General features: G+C 40.3%; 1 protein-coding gene across 1 annotated transcript in view; it reads left to right on the top strand.

Moving 5' to 3' along the window:
- Positions 1–23,120, top strand: part of RRAGD (Ras related GTP binding D) — a 41,884-nt gene that overhangs the window by 10,941 nt on the left and 7,823 nt on the right. Inside the window, exons 2-6 of the mRNA XM_077903088.1 lie at positions 6,540–6,835; positions 12,399–12,598; positions 13,681–13,795; positions 14,597–14,739; positions 20,628–20,776. Of these exons, the coding sequence (XP_077759214.1) occupies positions 6,540–6,835; positions 12,399–12,598; positions 13,681–13,795; positions 14,597–14,739; positions 20,628–20,776 (903 nt within the window). The remainder of the gene's footprint in view (positions 1–6,539; positions 6,836–12,398; positions 12,599–13,680; positions 13,796–14,596; positions 14,740–20,627; positions 20,777–23,120) is intronic.

Here is a 23,120-nt window from a genome sequence, read left to right on the forward strand (position 1 = left end):
ATATTTAAAAATAAATAAAAATTTTATTTATTTTCTAAAGTAATCTGTGTGCCCAAGGTGAGGCTCAAACTCATGATCCCAAGATCAAGAGTCATATGCTTTACTGACTGAGCCAGCCAGGCACCCCAAAGGAGGGACTTTTGTCAGTAGTCCTCTGATATAAGAAACCTCTTCTGGTCAATAGCAGTGGTTAACAAAGTGCTTTTGAGTGTGGTTCACATAACAAATAACATTTATATTGTGAATCAACACTATGTATGTCTAAGTAAATCTAAAAGAGTTTTGCTAGTGGTATGTACTCTTACTATGCATGATGTACTCTGGTATTTCCTAGTCTCTTCTGTTTTCTTTGTTGCAGTTTTTGTTGAATGCCATCTGGTTGTTGGCTAAGGCCCTAGGTGGGGACTCCACCACATACCAGCCCTGTGACCTTGGGCATGTTCCTTCTCCCAGATTCCTCAGGTGCAAAACAGACTTGTACCTCCTCATTGCTGGGGGGGTGGGGGATAGAGATCATGTTGAGGAGGAGGGGGTAAAAGTTTAAGAAATGCCTAGCAAGGTACCTGGCACATGTCCATACCTGCTAAATGTAAAATGTATCTGCATGGGTCTGAGGGGTCTCCACAGAGTCGATGGTACCCTCGCTGATCTGGCTCACCATTGCCCAGCAGTTTACCGTTGGTGGCCTGTGCCTGAATTTGGCAGGGAGAAGGAAATACTTCCAACCACGTGTGTATGTTGTAGCAGCATGTGCATCTCACTTCCCAGCCAGTCTGTGTATATACATAACGTGCAAATACACCACCTTCTCTCTACACAGTGGCCTCCATCACCTCCCACTCTCCCAGGAGGAGGAATTCTGTCCTCCAAGGCACCAGCATGGATGGTCATGCTGCAGAGACGCTTGCAGACCTTAAGGAAGATAAAATCTACACTGACATCCAGCAGTATAAATTGGGAAGAAATAAAGACATGTATAAACACTTAAATATTTTTGTGCTTGTACATAATTTAACATGAGCTTTTGCTTTCTTTGATTGGATTGTTGCGCAATCCAATATCTATTGGATTGTTGATGCTGTGTTGCGCAGCAGAAACAGAATGCATAGATTTTGGATGGGCTAGCCCTCGGTTTGAATGTTACTTAACCTTCCTGAGCCTGAAATTTCTTTACCTATGAGATGGATGTAACACTATGTATTCCTGAAAGAGTTGAATAGGATGGGGTGTGGAGAGTGCCTAGCACAGTACCTGGCATAGGAAGGTACTTTCATACATGGCTGCTGAGTTTTCGTTGCACACATACTTCCCTGTTCTACAAAAGGCATTCTACCTTCGCCTACATTTGGGCTCCACTCAGAGAGCCTCCTTCTCCCCACACCCATCATCCCCATCCAAACCCTGTGCTGCTCTGTCTGCATTCATAACTCTTGTAATGTGCTGAGTTCCTTCCTACTGCCCATGGGCATTTCTCCCCTACTCTTTGCATTGATCTAACACTGTTTGCGAGGTGATAATAGAATAACTATAGCTCTTGAGGTTTCCCTTTTTGTCCTTGAGGATACATTTTTTTTTTTTAAAGATTTTATTTTTTTAATTTTTTTTTTTTTATTTATGATAGAGAGAGAGAGAGAGAGAGGCAGAGACATAGGCAGAGGGAGAAGCAGGCTCCATGCACCGGGAGCCTGATGTGGGATTCGATCCCGGGTCTCCAGGATCGCGCCCTGGGCCAAAGGCAGGTGCCAAACCGCTGCGCCACCCAGGGATCCCTTGAGGATACATTTTTAAACATTTTTTCTTAGGTTTTCTTTTTTAACTTTTATTTTATTTTTATTTACTTTCTAACTTTTTTTTTTTTTTAAAGATTTTCTTTATTCATGAGAGAGACAGAGAGAGAAACAGAGAGAGGCATAGACACAGGCAGAGGGAGAAGCAGGCTCCATGCAGGAAGCCCGACGTGGGACTCGATCCTGAGTCTCCAGGATCACACCCTGGGCCGAAGGCAGGCGCCAAACCGCTGAGCCACCCGGGCTGCCCACTTTCTAATTTTTTAAAAGTAATCTCTGCACTCAACATGGGCCTTGAACTCAAAACCCCAAGATTAAGAGTCTATGCTTTACCGACTGGGCCAGCCAGGTGCCCCAGAGAATACATTTCTTAAAACAGCTGTATTGAGGGGGCGCTTGGGTGGCTCAGTTGGTTAAGCAACCAACTCTTGGTTTCGGCTCAGGTCATGATCTCAGGGTCGTAGGCTTGAGCCCTATGTCAGGCTCCATGCTCAGTGGGGTCTGCTTGAGGATTTCTCTCCTTCTCCCTCTGCCCCTCTCTTACGCTCTCTCTTTCTCTCTTTCTAAATAAATCTTTTTTTAAAAATCTCTGTTGGGCAGCCCAGGTGGCTCAGCGGTTTAGTGCCGCCTTCAGCCCAGGGCGTGATCCTGGGTATCCAGGATTGAGTCCTGGTTTGGGCTCCTTGCATGGAGCCTGCTTCTCCCTCTACCTGTGTCTCTGCCCCCGCCCCCGTGTGTGTGTGTGTGTGTGTGTGTGTGTGTCATGAATAAATGGGTAAAATCTTTAAAAAAATAAAAAAGCTCTATTGAGGTATATTTGACATAAAATTAAGTACATCTATTTGATAAGTTTTGACGTAAGTGTACACCTATGAAACCGTAACCAAGGATGTATCCATCACCCCCAAAAGTTTTCTTATACCCCTTCGAGGTCTCTCCCTCTGACCCCTTCTCACTACCTCTTCCATTTCCCAGGCAACTCCTGATCTGCTAGTTGTCATTGTAGATGAGTTTACAGTTTTTAGAACTTTACGTAAATGAAATCACAGAGTGTGATTTTTTTTCAACTGGCTTTCACTCAGCATAATTATTTTGATATTCATCCAAGTCATATGTATCAACAATTTCTTTTTATTGCTGAGATGCACCACAATTTGTTTATCCATTCACCTGTTGATAAACATTTGGGTTGTTAACAGTCTTTGACTATTACAAATAAAATTGCTCTGAGCCATTGTGTACAAGTATGGATATATACTTTGATTACTTTTAGGTAAATATATAGCTGTGGAGTAGCTGGGGTAATATATGTTTGACTTCTCAAGAAATCATCAGACTGTTTTCTAAAATGGTTGTACCATTTTACATTTCCACTAGCAGTGTATGAGAGTTCTAGTACCTCTACATCCTCCTCAATACTTGTTACTGCCTGTGTTCTTAATTTTAGCCATGTTAGCGAGTGAGCAATAGCATCTCATTATGGTTTTGATTTATATTCCTTGATGACTAATGATGTGCTGAGCATCTTTTTATGTACAAATTTACCTTCCATAAGTCTTCTTCGGTGCATTATTTGTTCAAGTCTTTTGCTTCCCCATCTTTCTGAAAATAGAGTTTTGTTTTCTTATTAGTAAGTTTTTAGAGTTCCTTACATATTCCAGCTACAAATTCTTTATCAGATATATGATTTACAAATATTTTCTTCTAATCTGTGGCTTGCCTTTTTTTTATTATTTTAATGGTGTAATTTGTAGAGCAGAAGATTTTATTTTAATTAAGTCCAATTTATCAATATTGGAGGGAGGGTGTTATATCTAAAAGATCTTTGTTTAACCCAAAGTCATAAATATTTTCTTCTAGAAGTTGGATAGTTTGAGACTTAAAATTAGGTCTATGATCTATTTTGAGTTAATTTTTGTATATGGTGTGAGATGTGGATTGAAATTCCTTTTTTTTAACATATGAATATTCATTTGTTTTAGCACCATTTGGTGAAAATGACTACCCTGTCTCCATGGAGTTGGCTTTAATCTTTGTCAAAACTCAGTTGTCCTGGTATATGTGGGTTTATGTCCGGATTCTTTATTATATTCCAATGATTTGTTTCTCTGTCTTTTTGCCCATACCACATCGTCTAGACTGGATTTTGAGTAGCTCCAAGATAACCATGTTTTGCATATCTTTTTGTCCAACTGACTTACTACTTTCAGTACATTAACCAGTGTATTTATTTATTATTTTATTTTTATTTTTTTAAGATTTTATTTTATTTATTAGTGAGAGACAGAGAGGCAGAGACATAGGCAGAGGGAGGAGAAGCAGGCTCCATGCAGGAGCCCGATGTGGGACTTGATCCTGGGATCACATCCTGAGCTGAAGGCAGATGCTCAACCACTGAGCCACCCAGGCATCCCAATATATTTATTGTATTGAAAAAACAGAAACCTTACAACAATCACTTAATGAGAAAGTGTTGAGTTGAAATCGCAATTTAAAGAATATCTAAGGGCAGCCCTGGTGGTGCAGTGGTTTGGTGCCGCCTGCAGCCTGGGGTGTGATCCTGGAGACCTGGGATCGAGTTCCACATCGGGCTCCCTGTGTGGAGCCTGCTTCTCCCTCTGCCTGTCTCTCTGCCTGTCTCTCTCTGTGTGTCTATGAATAAATAAATAAAATCTTTTAAAAAAATAAAATAAAGAATATTTAATATCTTGAAATATTTCTGTATCTGTCAGAACTCTCTCTACATTAAACATTTTCTTAAAAACTAATTTTAATTATATAAATATAAATGTGTTTCCTTTCTATAATTAAAGCCACAGGGTGCCTGGCTGCTTCAGTCGAAGCAGCATGCAATTCTTGATCTTAAGAGTTATGAGTTGGAGCTCCATGTTGGGTGTAGAGATTACTAAAAAAAAAAATTAAAGCCCAAACCCCTTTGATGATTCCCCCAAATCTTTTTTTTTTTAAGATTTTATTTTATTTTTATTTTATTTATTTATTCATGAGAAATACAGAGAGAGAAGCAGAGACACAGGCAGCGAAGCAGGCTTCACGCAGGGAGCCTGATGCAGGACTCAATCCTGGGTCTCCAGGATCACGTCCTGGGCCAAAGGCAAGCGCCAAACTGCTGAGCCACCTGGGCGTCCCTCCCCCCAAATCTTTCACTCATGCACTTTTTGTTTGCTGTGCATCCGTCTGGACCCTTTTCTAATGTATTTTATCAAGTATTTATATTTTCTGTTGGTTTGAGATAATTATAATTATAATTATTCCTGATGTCACTTTAACCATTATCTCATACTTTCTAGCATTGTATCCCTTTGTGTACTACATTCTGAGAAGATTTGATGTTCTAGTTCACTATTGCCCTCTTTATCTTTATTCTACTTTTCAATCCTTATATCTAACCCCCACCCCATACACACAATTATATTTTTATTTCTAACATCTCTAAGGCCATTTTTCATGGTTGCTCTTTTTTTTTAGTTTTTTTTTTTTTTAATTTATGATAGTCACACAGAGAGAGAGGCAGAGACGCAGAGAGAGAAGCAGGCTCCATGCACTGGGAGCCCAACGTGGGATTCGATCCCGGGTCTCCAGGATCGCGCCCTGGGCAAAAGGCAGGCGCCAAACCGCTGCGCCACCCAGGGATCCCTTCATGGTTGCTCTTATTCTGAAACTCTCTGTTCTTGTTTTATGGGTACCACATTTTCTCTGAATATTTTATTTTTTTTATTTTTTTTGAATATTTTAATTATACTTAACTTGGAAGTTTACTGTGACTCCTGTATGAACAAAAAAGAAATTCAAGTACATTGGACATATATTTTCATTTCTTTGAATATATTCCTAGGAGTGGAATTGCTGAGTCATATGGTGACTCAGTGTTTAACCTTCTAAGAAACTGCCAAACTGTTGAAAGCACATCATTCTCACCAGTAGTGGATGAGGGTTCTAATTACTCTATAGCCTCACCAACACTTGTTTATTACTTGTCTTTTTTATTATACTCATTCTGGTGGGTGTGAAGTGGCATCTTATTGTGGTTTTCATTGGTTTTTTTTTTTTTTTTTTTTTTTTTGATGGCTAATGATGTAGAGCTTTGTTTCATGTGCTTACTGGCCATTTTTGTATCTTCTTTGGGGAACTGCCTTTGCCCGTTTTTTTTTTATTAGGTTGTCTTTATTATTGAATTGTAAGAGTTCTTTATATATCTGGAGACTAGTCCCTTATCACATATGTGATTTGCAGGTGTTTTCTTCCAATTTGTGGGTTGTCTTGGCTTTCTTGATAGTGTCTTTTGAAGCACCAACGTTTTAAACTTTTGTGAAGTCCAAAATTGTTTGAGTCATAACTCAAATGAACAAGCATCTCTTTAGGGCAGAGAGACACTCTGATGATCTAGACAAAGAAGACGTTGCTTTGGAATGCTGAGACTGGATTTTTCCCGTCATGGTCTGCTCCAGGAAAGCTTTATATTCTTCACACCAGCTTCACTGCTTGTGATGTGAAGTTGTACAGGTTTTCTGGCCCTCTGGAATGGTGTGACAGATCGTGAAACAGTATTTTTCCGTGTTCTGAACTTACTCAGAGGCCCCTCAGTGAATGGGAGTGCTGTAGTTAGCAGTCTTTGTGTTTGGAAGATTAGCATTGACTGTGAATCATAAATCACATCTGAGGTGGAAGTGAAACTCCTCTAATTAACCACTGTGAAATCGATTCACTCTCATTCTTGTTTTGTGGTTTCTCCAGTTCTGGACTTCAGCGATCCCTTCAGCACTGAGGTGAAGCCAAGAATCCTGCTCATGGGCCTGAGGAGAAGTGGCAAGTCATCTATTCAGAAAGTTGTCTTTCACAAAATGTCTCCCAACGAAACACTGTTCTTGGAGAGCACAAACAAGATCTGCCGGGAAGATGTTTCCAATAGCTCCTTTGTTAATTTTCAGATTTGGGACTTCCCAGGACAGATTGACTTTTTTGATCCTACCTTTGACTATGAGATGATCTTCCGGGGAACAGGAGCACTGATATTTGTCATCGACTCCCAGGTGAAGTTCAGTATCGGGCTACAAGAGACTGCAGGCCCCATCTCCCCCTAAAGGCAGCCTCTCCCCTGTGTTCAAACCAGGTTCTTTGTGACTGGATTTGGTTTGGATTTTAGAATCAGGACTAGCCCTTTTTTTTTACCAAACAAGTGTTTCTCAGTGGGGGTTCTGGGGGCTGCAAAGGGGAAAGGGCTTCCTCTGTGTAACCCTAACCAGAGAGCAGTGAGCACCCTTAGGGAGTTGTGTAGTCGCAGCAAATCATAGAAACTTCACAGATGGAGGGGGCTGCAATACAGACCAAGGACAGTAAATATGTGTCCCCTCCCCACCTGCCTGGATACTCTTGGCAGACATCTATAAAAGAGCATAGGTTCTTTGCAACAAAAATTTGTATATAAGTCTACATTTTATTTTATTTTTTAAAGATTTTATTTATATATTTATTCATGAAAGACACACAGAGAGAGGCAGAGACTTAGACAGAGGGAGAAGCAGGCTCCATGCAAGGAGTGGGACTCGATTCTAGGACCACAGGATCACGTCCGGAGCCAAAGGCAGGTGCTCAACCGCTGAGCCACCCAGGTGTCCCTAAGTCTCCATTTTAAATGTTGGCTCTTTCCTAGGAAGATAAAATTCTAAGTGTGAAGTTTTTCTTTTTTTGTTTAAGATTTATTTATTTGTTTATTCATGAGAGAGGCAGAGACCTAGACAGACGGAGAAGCAGGCTCCCTATGGGGGGCCCAATGTAGGACTTGATCCTGGAACCCCAGGATCATGCCCTGAGCTAAAGGTAGACGCTCAACTGCTGAGTCGCCCAGGCATCCTGAAGTTTTTTTCTTTAATTAAATTATTATAATTATTATTGGTACACAATTGATTAAACTATTATGTATTTTATGGATAATTATTATTTAGAAAAAGCTAATTTTCTTAAGTATATCTCTTAAGACGATGGATATTTTTCCACTTGATTTACGTATCTATGCTTGAATAAGACCAGATTTGGCATCAATTCTGTTTTTGATTGTGTAGATAAAAGTTCTGAGAAACTTTGTTCACATAAATAAGTAGATGGATACAGAGTGAGTTTTGTTATAGCATTCGCTCAATTATTTAAACGCTTTCCAAGTTATATCCTCTAAATTGCCCAGTTTACTATCACAAAGGATTGTTTCTAGTAGTTTATCAGTAGACATTCTGATTGAGCCTTCCTTTAGCTTTGCTGAAAGCAAAGACACGAGGATCCCTTGACTGGTGAAGAGCCTTATTATCCAGGTATTAGTTAGTTATTCCCTTTATTAGTGTTCAAACTAGTCTCCTGAATTGTCTCTTTGGTATTCTGGGCCTTCCTCCTGTAAAGTGAGAGCTGGCAGGGGCATCTCGGGCATGCCAGTCTTAGGAAAGAGTACAAGGAACAGAATTGGGACAGTGATGCTCTTCAAACTCTCCCCATGTCCAGGCACTCTTAGAAAGTGTCCGGAAACATAAGCTCAGCCCCAAGGCTCTCCAAAGGGCTCTCTTTTATAGCTGTTGAGAATAAATGGCAGTAAGTCTTCAGGAATGCACTAAACCCTCTCTAAGTTCAGGGCATGGTATTCCCTGAAACTGGACCTACAGTCAGACACATGGGCCAAGCATACCTGCCCCTTCCAGGAATGCCAATGGTGTTAGGGAGGAAGGGGTATGTAAACTGCTAGTAATAATGGTTCTGAGCCCACACTTGGAAAGCCATTCTCTGAGAAGACTGTTCATGCCCGAGAGCATCATAAATTCCTTCAGGGAACTAAGTGCCTGTTTAATATAATAATGAAATTTTCAACTAAGCCTTTTAGTTCCAAGTGGTTGCACCGTGGACTTCTAGTGTAGCTGTGGGAGTGTGGCCATATGGTAGGAGGGCCTTGCTCTTTCTTTTTTGGTGGTAGTGTGCTGGGGAGAGGCTTTTTTTTTTTTTTTTAAAGATTTTATTTATTCATGAGAGACACAGAGAAAGAGAGAGAGAGGCAGAGACAGGCAGAGGGAGAAGCAGGCTCCATGCAGGGAGCCTGATGTGGGACTCGATCCCGCGACTCCAGGATCACGCCCTGGGCCGAAGGCAGACGCTTAACCGCTGAGCCATCCAGGGATCCCCTGGGGAAAGGCTTTAAAGTCCAGGGCCCGATCTATGAACAGCAAGCAGTGCCTCTCCTCCCTTGGGCCCATCCGGAAACGCATGCTGTAGACACCTGCAACAGGTCCTGGGCCTGCGGTCAGTTGCTGCTTTCTTGGCTGCCCCACTTGTACTGACCTGTTTTCTGGCCCTTCTGTGGCCTTGGCAGTAGCCCCTGCCTTCCTGCCTTGGTCTGCCAGCGCCATAAATCAGGGAGCTGGAGCGCGGAAGAGCAGTCCAGGTTGTGTGCATGCGGTGGCGTGGGGGGCAAGCTCTTGGATATGTCCCACTCAGCTGTCTCTTCTAAGCTCCAGTTTTTCCCCTAAGTCACTCCACTGCTCTTTCTGTAGTTGTTGAACAAGGGAGCAGCAGTAGTAGCCCTCCCCGTGGGTAAGTGGATTCCAGCCAGATGACTCATCTTTTCAAGACAGTGGCTTAGTAAGTTTAGTAAGTACTTCAGTAGCCTGTCCATGCTTACGTAGCAATTTGCATTTATAGAATTCAAATGTCCAATGCAACTCTATCCTAGTTGTGGTTTTTTTTGTTCTTTGTTTTTTGTTTTTTGTTTTGTTTTGTTTTTATCCTAGGTGTTTGTAGTATGGCTATAATGTGGCTAAAATAGGTTCACGTGCCTATTTTTAAGTTGCAGCTGTAATTTGGTTTTAATTTTACCTGAACATGAAAAGTCGCCCTTCAGTTTGGGTTGGTAAATGTGTTTTCTTTCATTTTGCTTCTTGGTCCCCCACCCCCGCCCCAAGGGAGGGCAGAGAAAGGTATAAGAATGTTTGAGAAATCTGTCTTTTTAGGTTCCACTTTTAAAAAGTAGGAAAAACATTATTGAGAGCTATCATTTACTAAAAGGAAGGAATAATTCAATAAGTTGTTTTGGAGCCTAATACATACTTTTGTATTGGAAGCAGACTATAAAAACCATGTTTTGAGAAATTTATATACGATGTGCTTACAAGCACCGAAAAGAAAAGCAAACCAGGGAGTCTTGGCAGGCACTTGAACGTCATTGCCTTTATTTTTAAACAGGGCTGTGTTGGTCTGACGCCTCATATTTTTATTTTTTTCCTTGTGAATTCCTCACAATCACAGGATTGCCAGATAAATATATCACCAGGGAGATAAATGTGTCCTCACAGTGTTGTAAAATAAAAGAGAATGAAAGTACCAAGAGCAGTTTCCTGTGAGCTAACTGCATGACACTGCCAGCCCCCCAGGCAGAGCCCAATATGTCCCACACCTCCAGGGCCACCCTTGGCCCCCTGAGGCTTTGGGAACCACAATGGAGTGTTGGCTTCATCTACATTGGTGATTGTGACCTGCCTGTAACTCCTAGATCTAATTATGGAACTAGGCAGTGCATTTTTTCCTGTATTTTTATTTGTTGTAGAAGACAGCAACAAACACAGTGGGAAAAATCATCCATGCTCCCTCTATTCTAATAAACCAAGTATTTCCTTCTTTCACATGTTATTTTTTTAAGATTAGTTACTTATTTATTCATGAGAGACACACAGAGAGAGGCCGAGACCTAGACAGAGGGAGAAGCAGGCTCCCTGAGGAAAGCTTGATGTGGGACTCCATCCGGGTACTCAGGGACCACACCCTGAGCCGAAGGCAGACGCCCAACCACTGAGCCACCCAGGCGCCCCTCCAATGTTATTTTTAGTCCTTGTAGGTATGTGCCACTTCATCACTTAGTTGGTAATCAGATCATCTTGTATGCCTGGCAAGGAAGTTAGAGTAGCAATTTCTAATCTTTTGAGCTTGTGATACTCTCTTGACATTGGCTAATTTTGCTTATAGACATGTCCCCTTAACTCCCCTGTTAAGTTAAAGACATAAACAATAACAAATTTTTAAGGTATAATTTACATACAATAAAATTCATTCATTTTGAGTGTGCAGTTCAGTGAGTTTGAGAACTGCATATACCTTGTAACCACTTCACAGTCAAGATATAGAATATTTCCACCACCCCAAAAGCTTCCTGTGTTGTCTTTTCTCAGACAGCCTCCCCCTAAATTTTGAGACAACGCAAATGAATTTTGTATGTTGTTTAAGGACATATGTAGTCACGCATAAAGAGATGATTGAGAAAAAAAAAAGAGATGATTGAGAATAAACACTAAACTCAGGATAGTGGATACCTCTGGAGGATGGAGGGTCGAGTGATGAGGTGGGATGGGAAGATGGGGAGAGACACACAAGGGCTTTCTTTCTTTTTTTAAAAATAAATTTTATGTATTAATGTCTACACCCAATGTGGGGCTCAAACTCCCAATTTTGGGATCAAGAGTCTCATGCTCAGGGTGCCTGGCTGGCTCACTTGATAGAGCATGCAATTTTTGATCTCAGAGTTGTGAGTTTGAGGCCCATGTTGGGTGCACAGATTACTTAAAAAAGAGTTGCATGGTCCTCCAACTGAGGCAGCCAGGCACCCCTAGTGTTTGATTTCTTAAACAGGGAGATGCATATGTAGATGTTCATCATGTTACTATAAAAGTGTCATTTGTAGGAAGAGAAAAAATAGTATTGCATTGTTTGGGTTAGTTACTCTAGATCAAAGGTCAGCAAACTTTCTGTAGAGGGCTAGATGGTAACTATTTTAAGCTTTGCAGGCTGTCTGTTCCATCTCTGAGGAGTTTCCACAGAGGAATGCCACTCAGCTGTGCCGCTGTACCACAGAAGCAGCCACAGACAATATGTAAATAGATGAGTGTAGCTGTGTTCCAATAAAACTTAGGAACAACACACAATGGGCCCAGTTTGGCCCTCAGGCCATGGTTTGCTGACCTGTGCTCTAGATCAGTGGCCCTTACCTTTCCTCTTGGCTCCTTCTCCATTCTCCCAGTGACCCATATCGTGTTTCCATCTCTAACTATTCATCACAGTTCACCAAGGGACTCCTACTCTGGGAAGGATAGATAGTGTCCCAGGGAAGGTCCTAGGTGGTATGGGGTCATTTTGAAGTCATAAAACTACAACGCTGATCTTAATGACTATCATCAAGCTCCATCACAACTGCCTACAGCTGTGTTTTTCTAGCCTTTCTTTTTCATCTCTTTGTTGATACAACTTCAGTTTTCAAACTTGAATTTCATGAAACCAGCTTTTATTTGGGCTTTTGCAAAATATTTTGGAGGGTTGTACCCACGTGATTTCCAGATTAGAAGTGTATATGGAAGGGAAAAAAAGATAACTGCGAAATAAGGTGATGGATAAATTAACTTGATTGGGGGGATGATTTCATGATGTATATAATATATCAGAGCATCACATTGTACACCTTAAACACACACAGTGTTTATGTGTCCATCATACCTCAATAAGACTGGGGGAGAAGGAGTATATGTGGAAGGCAGCTCAGAAGGGTTTGGCCTCCCCTGACAAGTGTGTGTTTATTCCCAGGACGATTATATGGAAGCCTTGGCCAGGCTCCACCTCACCGTGACCAGGGCCTACAAAGTGAACACCGATATCAACTTCGAAGTGTTCATTCATAAAGTGGATGGTCTGTCAGATGACCACAAAATTGAAACCCAAAGAGATATTCACCAGAGGGCAAATGATGACCTGGCAGATGCTGGATTAGAAAAAATTCACCTCAGGTGAGAACAGGAGCCCTCTGGGATCGCAGTTAACAACAACAACAAAAAAAAAGCAGGTGTGAAGTCCAAAGTCACAATGAGTGGTTTGGTGTTCATCTGTTTACCCTATTTGTGCTGTATACATTGGGACAGTAGTTGGGAAAAGCAAGCTTTGCACGTGCTAATTCTGATTTTTGATGGGATATTTTTGTTTTTTTAAAATTTTATCTATTTATTCATGAGAGACAGAGAGAGAGAGGCAGAGGGAGAAGCAGGCTTCCTGCAGGGAACCCGATGTAGGACTCGATCCCGGGGCCCCAGGATCACACCCTGGGCCTAAGGCCAATGCTCAGTCGCTGAGCCAGCCAGGCATCCCTGTTTTTGTTTTTTAAACAAATGGTCACAGCATTCCCCACATATGAAAAACATAACATAAAACTTGACATAATCCAGGAAGTTAATCACTGCTGAAGTTTACAATAAGTGATGAATACAGTAGTATTTATAGTCACAAGTAAAAGAGATCTCTGAAGAGGATTCAAATAGAAATACAGAGGAAAACCACTTCTCTGTCAGTTTTTAAAAAAGATTTTATTAAGTAATCTCTACACCCAGAGTGGGGCTTGAACTTACAACCCCAAGATCAAAAGTCGCATGCTCCACCGACTAAGCCAGCCAGGTGCCCCTCTATCAATTTTATTTATGGGGAGGTGTACACATCATTCAATTTACAAATCAGGAAATGGAAAAATAAGATGCTTCAATGCCAATAACATAGGCATTACTAACCCAAGAGGTGTGCATAAAGATGACCTGCTGTGGATTCTTTTGCAGAATGTAAGGAAGCTTGTATGGGCACACAGCACTGCAATTTTTAAGCTTTCCAGTCCAGTCAGTCAGCAGATGAGAATGGGCACAATCCTTGCTTTTTGGGAGTTGGAGGAATGGCTTGTTAAGACATGGTTCACTTTTTACCGAGGTCATATGGAACGTGTGCATAGGGACTGTAGACACAGGGAGCAGGGCACTGGTGTTGTGACAGCCTAAGCAATCTGTTCTCCAGTCAAAAGGAAAATGTGATGAAATACCGTTTTCTCTTTCAGCTTCTATTTGACAAGTATATATGATCATTCAATATTTGAAGCTTTTAGCAAAGTGGTTCAGAAACTGATTCCGCAGCTCCCCACCCTAGAGAATTTGCTAAACATCTTTATCTCAGTAAGTAAATAATATCCTGGTAGAACCATTTGCAGAATTTTAGAATAACATTGCAAGCGTGAAAACAGTCTTATTTCTGCTTGCTCTTATGGCACTGCAAGGTCACTGAAGGATTACTTTGGAAGAATGCTCCTATATACTGTTTTATGTTCTTTAAAATCTAACTCCCCAAACCATTCCTGTACTTTCCTGATATAATTAGAGTGTTTATTAAAGTTGTAGGCTGTCGTTCAATGTTGATAGAGCCCTATGAGATGTAGGAAGCAGTAAGGGTGGTTGGGGCAATAAGATATAATACTATTTTATATTTTATATGTTTAACCCTGTGGGGGTTTAACCCTGTGATGAGCTGGCTGAATGAGCCCTATAAACCGTCAGCTCTAGGCAAGCTCTGCTGTTGACTTGAGTCAGACTTGGTGGTGGTACTCATACTTACTCTGTCACTCCACCATTTGGAGTTTGTTTAGATTTTTTAAATTTATTTTATTTTAAAATTTACAGTCAGCAAAATTAGTGTTTTTGCTTGCCTTTTCCTAACTGCAGGTACATCTCTAAGAACCAGGAAACAGTGGCCAATTTGTTTACCTACAGTAAATAATTGATGAAAAATAAGAATTCTCCATGTCTTACGCAAATCCATTATAAAGCTTTATGTGAGGTTGTAATAAAATAGAACATTTTTAGTAAATTAATTTTTGTTCATTCATATTTTACAGTGAGGATAGCATGTAATTTTTTATAAGTGGTGACATGTTCTCAAATCAGCTGTCCCTTTAAGATAGCATATTCTTTTTGTTTCAGAATTCTGGAATTGAAAAGGCATTTCTCTTTGATGTGGTCAGTAAAATTTATATTGCAACTGATAGTACCCCAGTGGATATGCAAACCTATGAGCTCTGCTGTGATATGATCGATGTCGTTATTGACATTTCTTGTATTTATGGGTAAGTAAAATATTCTTGAAGGCTACAATCAAACCATACTTCAGATTAGAAAATGAAACCTTTCATAACCTTTATAACATTTGCATTTACTTATTTGATTTTAATACTTGTGTTTTAAATGACTGAGATCTATAAATAAATATACCACTTAGCATGCAATAACAACAAAAATCATTGAGTTAATGCCTGACATTCTGCTAAGAAGTATATTGCATACATTATAACATTTAATTCCCCACTATTCCATGAGGTGCAATTTCCTATCCCCATTTCACAGATGGGGGAAGTGAGGTTCAGAGTGGTTAAGTTTCTAGCCCCTGCTCACACTGTCAATAAAGGACAGAACTAGAATTTGAACTCAAGTCTGATTCCTGGTTCTTCTGAAAAATCTGTCATCATATCATAATGTCATTCACACTTGGGAGAGACTAATAGGATCCTCCAACTCTAAATACATATCTCATATTAACAACAGTTCTGTTACTTTCTTCATTATAGGAAATAACTGCTGGGTTTTCTTTAACACACTTTGCCTTCTTTTAGGAGCAGCAGAGAATTACAAAACTAAGCAAACAGTATTACCTGTTTATTATTACTCTATTTCTTAGAGTCTTAGGAAACAGAACTTCCTGTACACTTAAAATATTATAAAATAAGCAAGGAGTGAAGAAAATTGATTGTGGTACCAGACATAGAAACAATTCCACATATTTTAAATTTCTTGGGTGTTGTATAGAGTGAATGAATATGAACTAGTTTGTCTGTCTTACTAAGATATCAAGTTGTTGCTGTCGATTTATGTTGGATCTTACATGCTTATCCAGTCATTTTTTTTTTTTAAGATTTTATTTATTCATGAGACACAGAGAAAGAGATACAGAGACACAGGCAGAGGGAGAAGCAGGCTCCATGCAGGGAGCCTGACATGGGACTCGATCCCAGGTCTCCAGGATCACACCCTGGGCCGAAGGCAGGCGCCAAACCGCTGCACCATCCAGGGATCCCCGCTTATCCAGTCATTGATGCGTAAAGTTCTTGTTCTTCCTCTTTACTCACCAGCTGTAACCTGCCTCACCTGGCCACCTCTGTCAGCTTTGGTGAGGGTCTTGGTCTCCCCATTTCTCTCTTCCTCTGAAAATCCTTTGCCCCTCAGTTCAGATTCTTTGTCTTATACACACATGTACGCAGGGTCCCTTCCATTATGAAATAGGGAAAGTGATACTTACAAGACCACAGTAGGGATGACATATCACCTGGTAGGCTCTGGATAAATGTAGCTGCCGCTATTATTATTATTATTATTATTATTATTATTATTATTATTATTAAACATTGTCATTTAGCTTTAGAAACAGACCTTATTCCCTAAGATTACTGCCTTTTTAGTAGTATTATTAAACACTGCCATCTGGCTTCAGAAATAGACCTTGTTTTCTGAGATCACTGCTATACAGCATTCTATTGTTTTTAAACACTAAGTGGATGACCTTGAAATAGTCATGGAAACTGAATGTATCCTGATTATAGTCTAGGTTGTCGTGGTAATCAAATACAATAAACACAATTAATCTGGCACCTATTTAATGATATGCATAATTATTATTGTGCCATATGGTAATTAGATGTAAGTGCTAAGCTGTTCATGTAAATGATGTTAATCAGAGTTCCTTTTACCCAGCTAAAACAAACATGAGGAGGGTGGCAGTAGGAGGAGTCAGATTGTTTTTCTGTGGCAGCATGCAGTGTTCCTGAGAACCTGTCAGGTTCAGTAAGAACCAGTCTGGGTCACCCGTTGGCTGTGGGCCCTGGAGTTTCCCCAGTGTTTGCTGGAGCCACAAGGAGCCAGCCCAGTTGACTGGCAGCAGCCGAGGAAACAGGCTTGCTGCCAGTTCCCAGATGCTCCATGGAGACCGGCATGGCCCCGAGGCAGGTGACCTGGTGCCTGGGTCAGCCTGCTCAGGAATCTGCGGAGCTTCTGCTCTGCAAGTGCACGCATACAAGCACCACACTTTCTAAAATCCATTGCAGCTGCCTGTATTTTCACTGCTTGGTGAATGCAAATTTCAGTAGTAGCATGTAGCTGTTAGAGTTGTACTACATCACTAGTTTTTACTCATAAGTTTTTGGATCTTTTTGTTTTTTCCAATTTGTTTAATGTTTACTTTTTTTCTGACTATGAATGCAATCCATGCTCACTGCATAAAATACGTAAAAGCATAAAGAATAAAATTATTAAAATAGCCCATAATCTCATCACCTAATGACAGTCACTATTAACATTTAATGTGTTTTATTCTTATTTCTCTGTATAATTTTTAGGATACTGTGATCACTTTGTATATATAATTTTAAATATATCCTGCTTGGGACGCCCAGGTGGCTCAGGGGTTGAGCATCTGCCTTTGGCCCAGAGTGTGATCCCGAGGTCCCCGGATCGAGTCCCACATCGGGCTCCCCACATGGAGCCTGCGTCTCCCTCTGCCTGTGTTTCTGCCTCCCTCTCTGTGTCTCTCATGAATAAATAAATAAAATCTTTAATATATATATATATATATATATATATATATATATATATATATATCCTGCTTTATGCATTTAACATTATTACCTAAGAATTGGTGCTGTTAGTAAACAGTGTATAATGTCTGTTTACTATTTTATTTTCTTGGAAGTTTTTTTTTAAGATTTTATTTATTTATTCATGAGAGGCACAGAGAGAGAGGCAGAAAATAGAAAAGCAGGCTCCACGCAGGGAACCTGATGTGGGACTCGATCCCAGGACTCCAGGATCACGCCCTGGGTGGAAGGCAGACACTCAACCGCTGAGTCACTAAGACATCTCTCTTGGAAGTTTTTATTTTATTTTATTTTATTTAAAGATTTTTATTTATTTATTCTTGAGAGAAAGAGAGAGGCAGAGACACAGGCAGAGGGAGAAGCAGGCTCCATCCTGGGAGCCTGACGTTGGACTCGATCTCAGGTTTCCAGGATCACGCTCTGGGCCGAAGGCAGGCGCTAAATCACTGAGCCACCAGGCTGCCCTTCTTGGACGTTTTAAATGCAGTTTTCTTCATTGGGTAAAAAAAAATTCAAATGTTTTAGCCTATTGCTCTCAGAACATTACTTATTAGCAAGACAAATTCAGTCTAGAAAAACAGCTAAAAATAGTACAAAGGAAGTTAAGAATTCCGATAAAGCATCTTTAATATCTGAGATCCAACACTTCTTAGAGATTTTTCTTTAATGTTTTGGTAGGTCACAGTGAGTTGAATCCTTTTTAAAAAAAAAAAAAAAAAAAACTGTCTTCCCTGGTTTACTTTTAAGTAGCCATGTGTGTGCCAGTTTAAAATATTCTCAAAACTAAAAACTTGCATATCCTTTGAAATACTCTATTTCAGCTTTTCATTTAATCCGGTTTGTCATCCTACCGCCTTATGATATTTATGAGATTAAAAGCATTAACTCTGAAATTAGATTAGTTTGAGGTCCTGCCTCTACCCCCATCATCAACCTTGACCAAATTATCCTATTTCCCCTAGCCTCAGTTCCTCAATGCCTAGCTTAGATGATTTTTAGGCCAGATGATAGATAATTCAGGATAAAAACTAAGAATGGTGGGATCCCTGGGTGGCGCAGCGGTTTAGCGCCTGTCTTTGGCCCAGGGCGTGATCCTGGAGACCCAGGATCGAATCCCACATCCAGCTCCCAGTGCATGGAGCCTGCTTCTCCCTCTGCCTGTGTCTTTGCCTCTCTCTCTCTCTCTGTGACTATCATAAATAAATGAAAATTAAAAAAAAAAATTAAAAAAAACTAAGAATGGTGCCTGTGACATTGTAAATGTTGGCTCTTACTCTGCAAAGGGATCATGTTGCACTTGCCGTGTTACTGTGTTGTATTAATAAGGTCTAGCACAATTCCAGCTAAGTTAAATTTCTGATCAATTATTCATTAATTTGGGAAATAAAAATACACACATACATACATATATATGCGCACACAGTTTTGGATAAGGGGGAAAGTTCCAGGGAAATGTTCCCTTTGCCTATAAGGAAAGGACATATAACTCTGATTACGTCAGTGTCTTCAGAGGGTCCAGTTTTGTTTTGTTTTTAATTTTATTTATTTGTTTGAGAGAGAGGGGGAGAGACAAAGAAAATGAGCGCAGAGGGGAGTGGTGGAGAGGGGCAGAGGGAGAGGGAGAAACAGGCTCCCCACTAATGAGGGTGCCAGTTGTGCGGCTCCATCCCAGGACCATGAGCTGATGACCTGAGCCAAAGGCAGAAGCTTAACCACTTAACCACTTAACCAACTGAGCCACCCAGGTGCCCCTGGAGGGTCCAGTTTTGATCATTAAAGGACATAATAATAATAATAGTGGTTAACCATGCATTTTACATGGTCTCAGAACTGTGCTCAGTGCTGTATATCTCTTATTTCATTGCATTGGGAAACTTAGAGGTAATTACTGTTAGTATACAGATGAGGAAATTGAGGTTCAAAGAAGTTATTCACCTTGTTCCAGTTCACGTAATAAGTGAGCTGGGGTTCAAACATGAGTCATCTGTGTCTGTAGGCCACACCTTTTCTTAAATAGACCAGTATATTTATTGTAATGTTTTATTTTGAAAAAATTTCAAACCTACAGAAAATGTGCAAGGATAGTCCAGTGAACTCCTGTATGATACCCTTCACTGGGATCCACCAATTCTACCAATTTGCCATAGTTGCTCTCTCTTTTTCTAATACATTTTGTGGTTTGTTTTGCTGAACCATATGAGAGTGAATTGCAGACATCATGATTCTTTGATCCTAGCCACTTACTTGAGTGTATGTCTCTTTAAAAAAAATAGACATTCTCAAAATCTTAAAAAAAGGGTGGGGGGGCAGCCCCAGTGGCTCAGCGGTTTAGCGCCGCCTTTAGTCCAGGGCGTGATCCTGGAGACCTGGAATCGAGTTCCACATTGGGCTCCCTGCATGGAGCCTGCTTCTCCCTCTGCCTGTATCTCTGCCTCTCTCTCTCTCTGTGTCTCTGATGAATAAATAAATAAAATCTTAAAAAAAAAAAAAATACAAATTCCTAAAAAAAAAAAAAATAGACATTCTCTTATAGGACCACAGTTTAAGCATATTAAGCATATTTAGCATGGCTACATTAATGCATTATCTAATATATTGCCCATATTCAAATTTTTTTTCAAAAGATTTTATTTATTTATTTGAGAGAGAGAGACAGAGATAGTGAGAGAGAGCAGGAACCAGGAGGAGAGAGAGAAGCACATTCTCCACTGACCAGGGAGCCTGACATAGGGCTCAGTCTCACCACCCAGGATCATGAGCCGAGCCAAAGGCAGCCACTTAACTGACTGAGCCACCCAGGTGCCCCTCCATATTCAAATCTTACCTATGGTTCCAATTCTATCTATATTCCTGATCCAGGACCTAGGCCAGTGTTTGGCTGTCGTGTCTCCTTAGGCTTCTGTAATCTGGAATAGTCATTCAGCTCTTGGTCTTTCATCAGACCATGATTTTGACCAGCCTGGTTATTCTGTCAGAAAAAACAAAAAAAACAAAACAAAAAAAAAAAACAAGAAACCCCTTGTGGAGGAGAGAAGAGCTAACCTTCATCCCTCACGTGTGTTCCTCAGGTGCTAGAGAGTTGTCTCCCTGCCCCAACAGCCACTCATTGTGTCAGTAGGAAGGGACGGTCATACACTATGTACATTCTTGTGATTGTGTGTTTCTAAGACTTTGCTGAAAAGCACCGTGATTGTAAACGAATTCTCATTATGATTATCATTGTGTGTATTAAAGCTGGTTTCTCTCACTGAGTTACAATTTATAGTTTTTTCTTAATGGTCACATACGTTTTGGTTTCTGTCTCCATTTAGTCTCAAAGAAGATGGAGCAGGAACCCCCTATGACAAGGAGTCAACAGCCATTATAAAGCTGAATAATACAACAGTTCTTTATTTAAAAGAAGTGACAAAGTTCCTGGCTCTTGTTTGCTTTGTCAGAGAGGAAAGCTTTGAAAGAAAAGGTAATTTGTGTGTGTGTGATTTAAGTGCAGCATTTCATTTCAGACTATACTGCTCCTACTGCTTGTTGAATGGGGACAGTCCGCAGCATGCCTCTTGAAGCTCCCAGCTTGAGTCCCAGGTCCCCTGGGCTCCTGCCCATGTCTGTCAGGCTTCTGGGATCCTTGAACCAGCCTGCCCTCTAGTGATGCAGCTGCCATGAAGTGGAAATGGCACCAGACAATCCTCCCAGGGGCTCTAGCTTTTTCTTAAAAGCTTGTTACCAGGCTGTAAAGTCTCTTGCCAGGGAGGGCCCAGCAGCCTATAGGGAGGGTCAAGGCCTCCTTCTTGGTCCACTCCTCTGGAAGGTGTTAGGGACCATGTGACCACTTGAGATCCCTGTGTAAAGGAGAGGACTTGTAGAACGTTAAAGCTGGATGTATTTATTTATTTATAAAAAGATTTTATTTATTCATGAGAGACACAGAGGGGCAGAGACATAGGCAGAGGGAGAAGCAGGCTCCCTGTGAGACTCGATCCCAGGACCTCAGAATCACTATCTGAGCCAAAGGCAGACACTCAACAACTGAGCCACCCAAGCATCCCATTCTTAACATTTTCTTTAGAGCTTTTCAGACTTTTTCATCTGTAGCTATGTCTCTATCTATATGGGATAATATGATAAATACTACTTTACAACCTTCACTGAATTTATTACAGACATCTTTCTCATTCACTAGGCCTTTTTTCTTACCTTATCATTTTAATAATTGTTAGTTTCTTTTATTATTAAAAATTTATATTGTTTTTAGATTTTAATGTAAATAATCTATGATGGCTTTCCTTACACTGAATATTTGTGTACATATTGGTTATTTCCTTAGGAAAAATTTCAACAAATGGAATTACTTAGGCATGTTTTGGTGGCTTCTAATACGTATGATCAAAATGTCCTTCTGAAAGATGTTAGGGTTTATGCTACTAAGAGTATATAAGTGTGTCCATTTTTCTGTATTCTTATCAATATTGGATATTAGCACTAAAAAAATTATTAAAAACTAATCTTGTTTGAATTTGTATTTCCTTGCTTCTTGGTGAAGTGTGTATTTTTCCTATATTTAATGACTGTTATCAACCAAATTGCCTTTTGTGTTCTTGGCCCTCAAAACTTCTAATTGAGTCTTGTTAATCTTTCACTCCTTAGTTTCATCTTGCTGAAAATAAGAATAGGCTCCTGGAATTCTGAACATAGACAAGACCATACCTTGTTTCATTCTCTCAATTATAGATGATTTTACGCACACCAAGGAACTATAAAGTGACTTTCTCTCAAAGTCCTCCTACCCGGTGTATGGCAGTCAGATTCCTGGACTTGTCCCTACATAGAATCGGTTGTGTACATTGTGCTTTGTACTGTCATATATGTATTTCCTTGGTTAAAGATATTTCCAGAATTTATATTTGGTGATTAATATTTCATGTAGATTTTGGAAGCTAAGTAAAATAAAAGTAATACAAATAGTACAACTAGAGCCCCCAAAACATCTAGGTTAGTAGCAGGTCCTAAAATTTAGGGTATGTTAGCATCAACCCAGAGAGCTTGTTTATTTTGAACTGATTTTAGATTTAATAGAAAAGTAGTAAAAATAGTATGTAATTTATACATATTTCTCATCCAATTTCCCAAATCTTAACATCTTATATGCTATAGTTAGTTATGAAAAATAGGGAATCGCTATTGGCATAATACTAATTAATAGTATTAGTAAATTAATTAGTATCCATTAAAAAACCATAGACCTTATTTAGATTTCACCGTTTTTCCAAAAATGCCCTTTTTTCTGTTCTAGGATTCCAAATCGATTTATTTATTTTTATTTTTATTTTATTTTATTTTATTTATTCATGATAGGCACACAGCGAGAGAGAGAGAGAGAGAGAGAGAGAGAGGTAGAGACATAGGCAGAGAGAGAAGCAGGCTCCATGCACCGGGAGCCCGACGTGGGATTCGATCCCGGGTCTCCAGGATCGTGCCCTGGGCCAAAGGCAGGCGCCAAACCGCTGCGCCACCCAGGGATCCCCCAAATCGATTTAATTGTTATCCCCCCCCCTAGTGTTCTCCAGTCTCTGACAGTTGTCTTTCATGACCTTGACACTTCTGAGGACTACTGATCAATTATTTTGTAGAGTGTTACCTCCAGTCAGGCTTGTCTGCTGTTTCTACCCAGTTGGAACAAGATTATGCACTTTGACAAGAATGTGTCCTCCTTGGTGCATCATTATCAAGCGGTTCAGGATGCTGATAAGTCTTATTACTGGTGATGTTGACCTTGATTTAGTTAAGGTAACGTCTGCCAGGTTTTATCA

Source organism: Canis aureus, chromosome 7 (assembly GCF_053574225.1).
Source record: "Canis aureus isolate CA01 chromosome 7, VMU_Caureus_v.1.0, whole genome shotgun sequence".
NCBI classification, from domain to species: domain Eukaryota; kingdom Metazoa; phylum Chordata; class Mammalia; order Carnivora; family Canidae; genus Canis; species Canis aureus.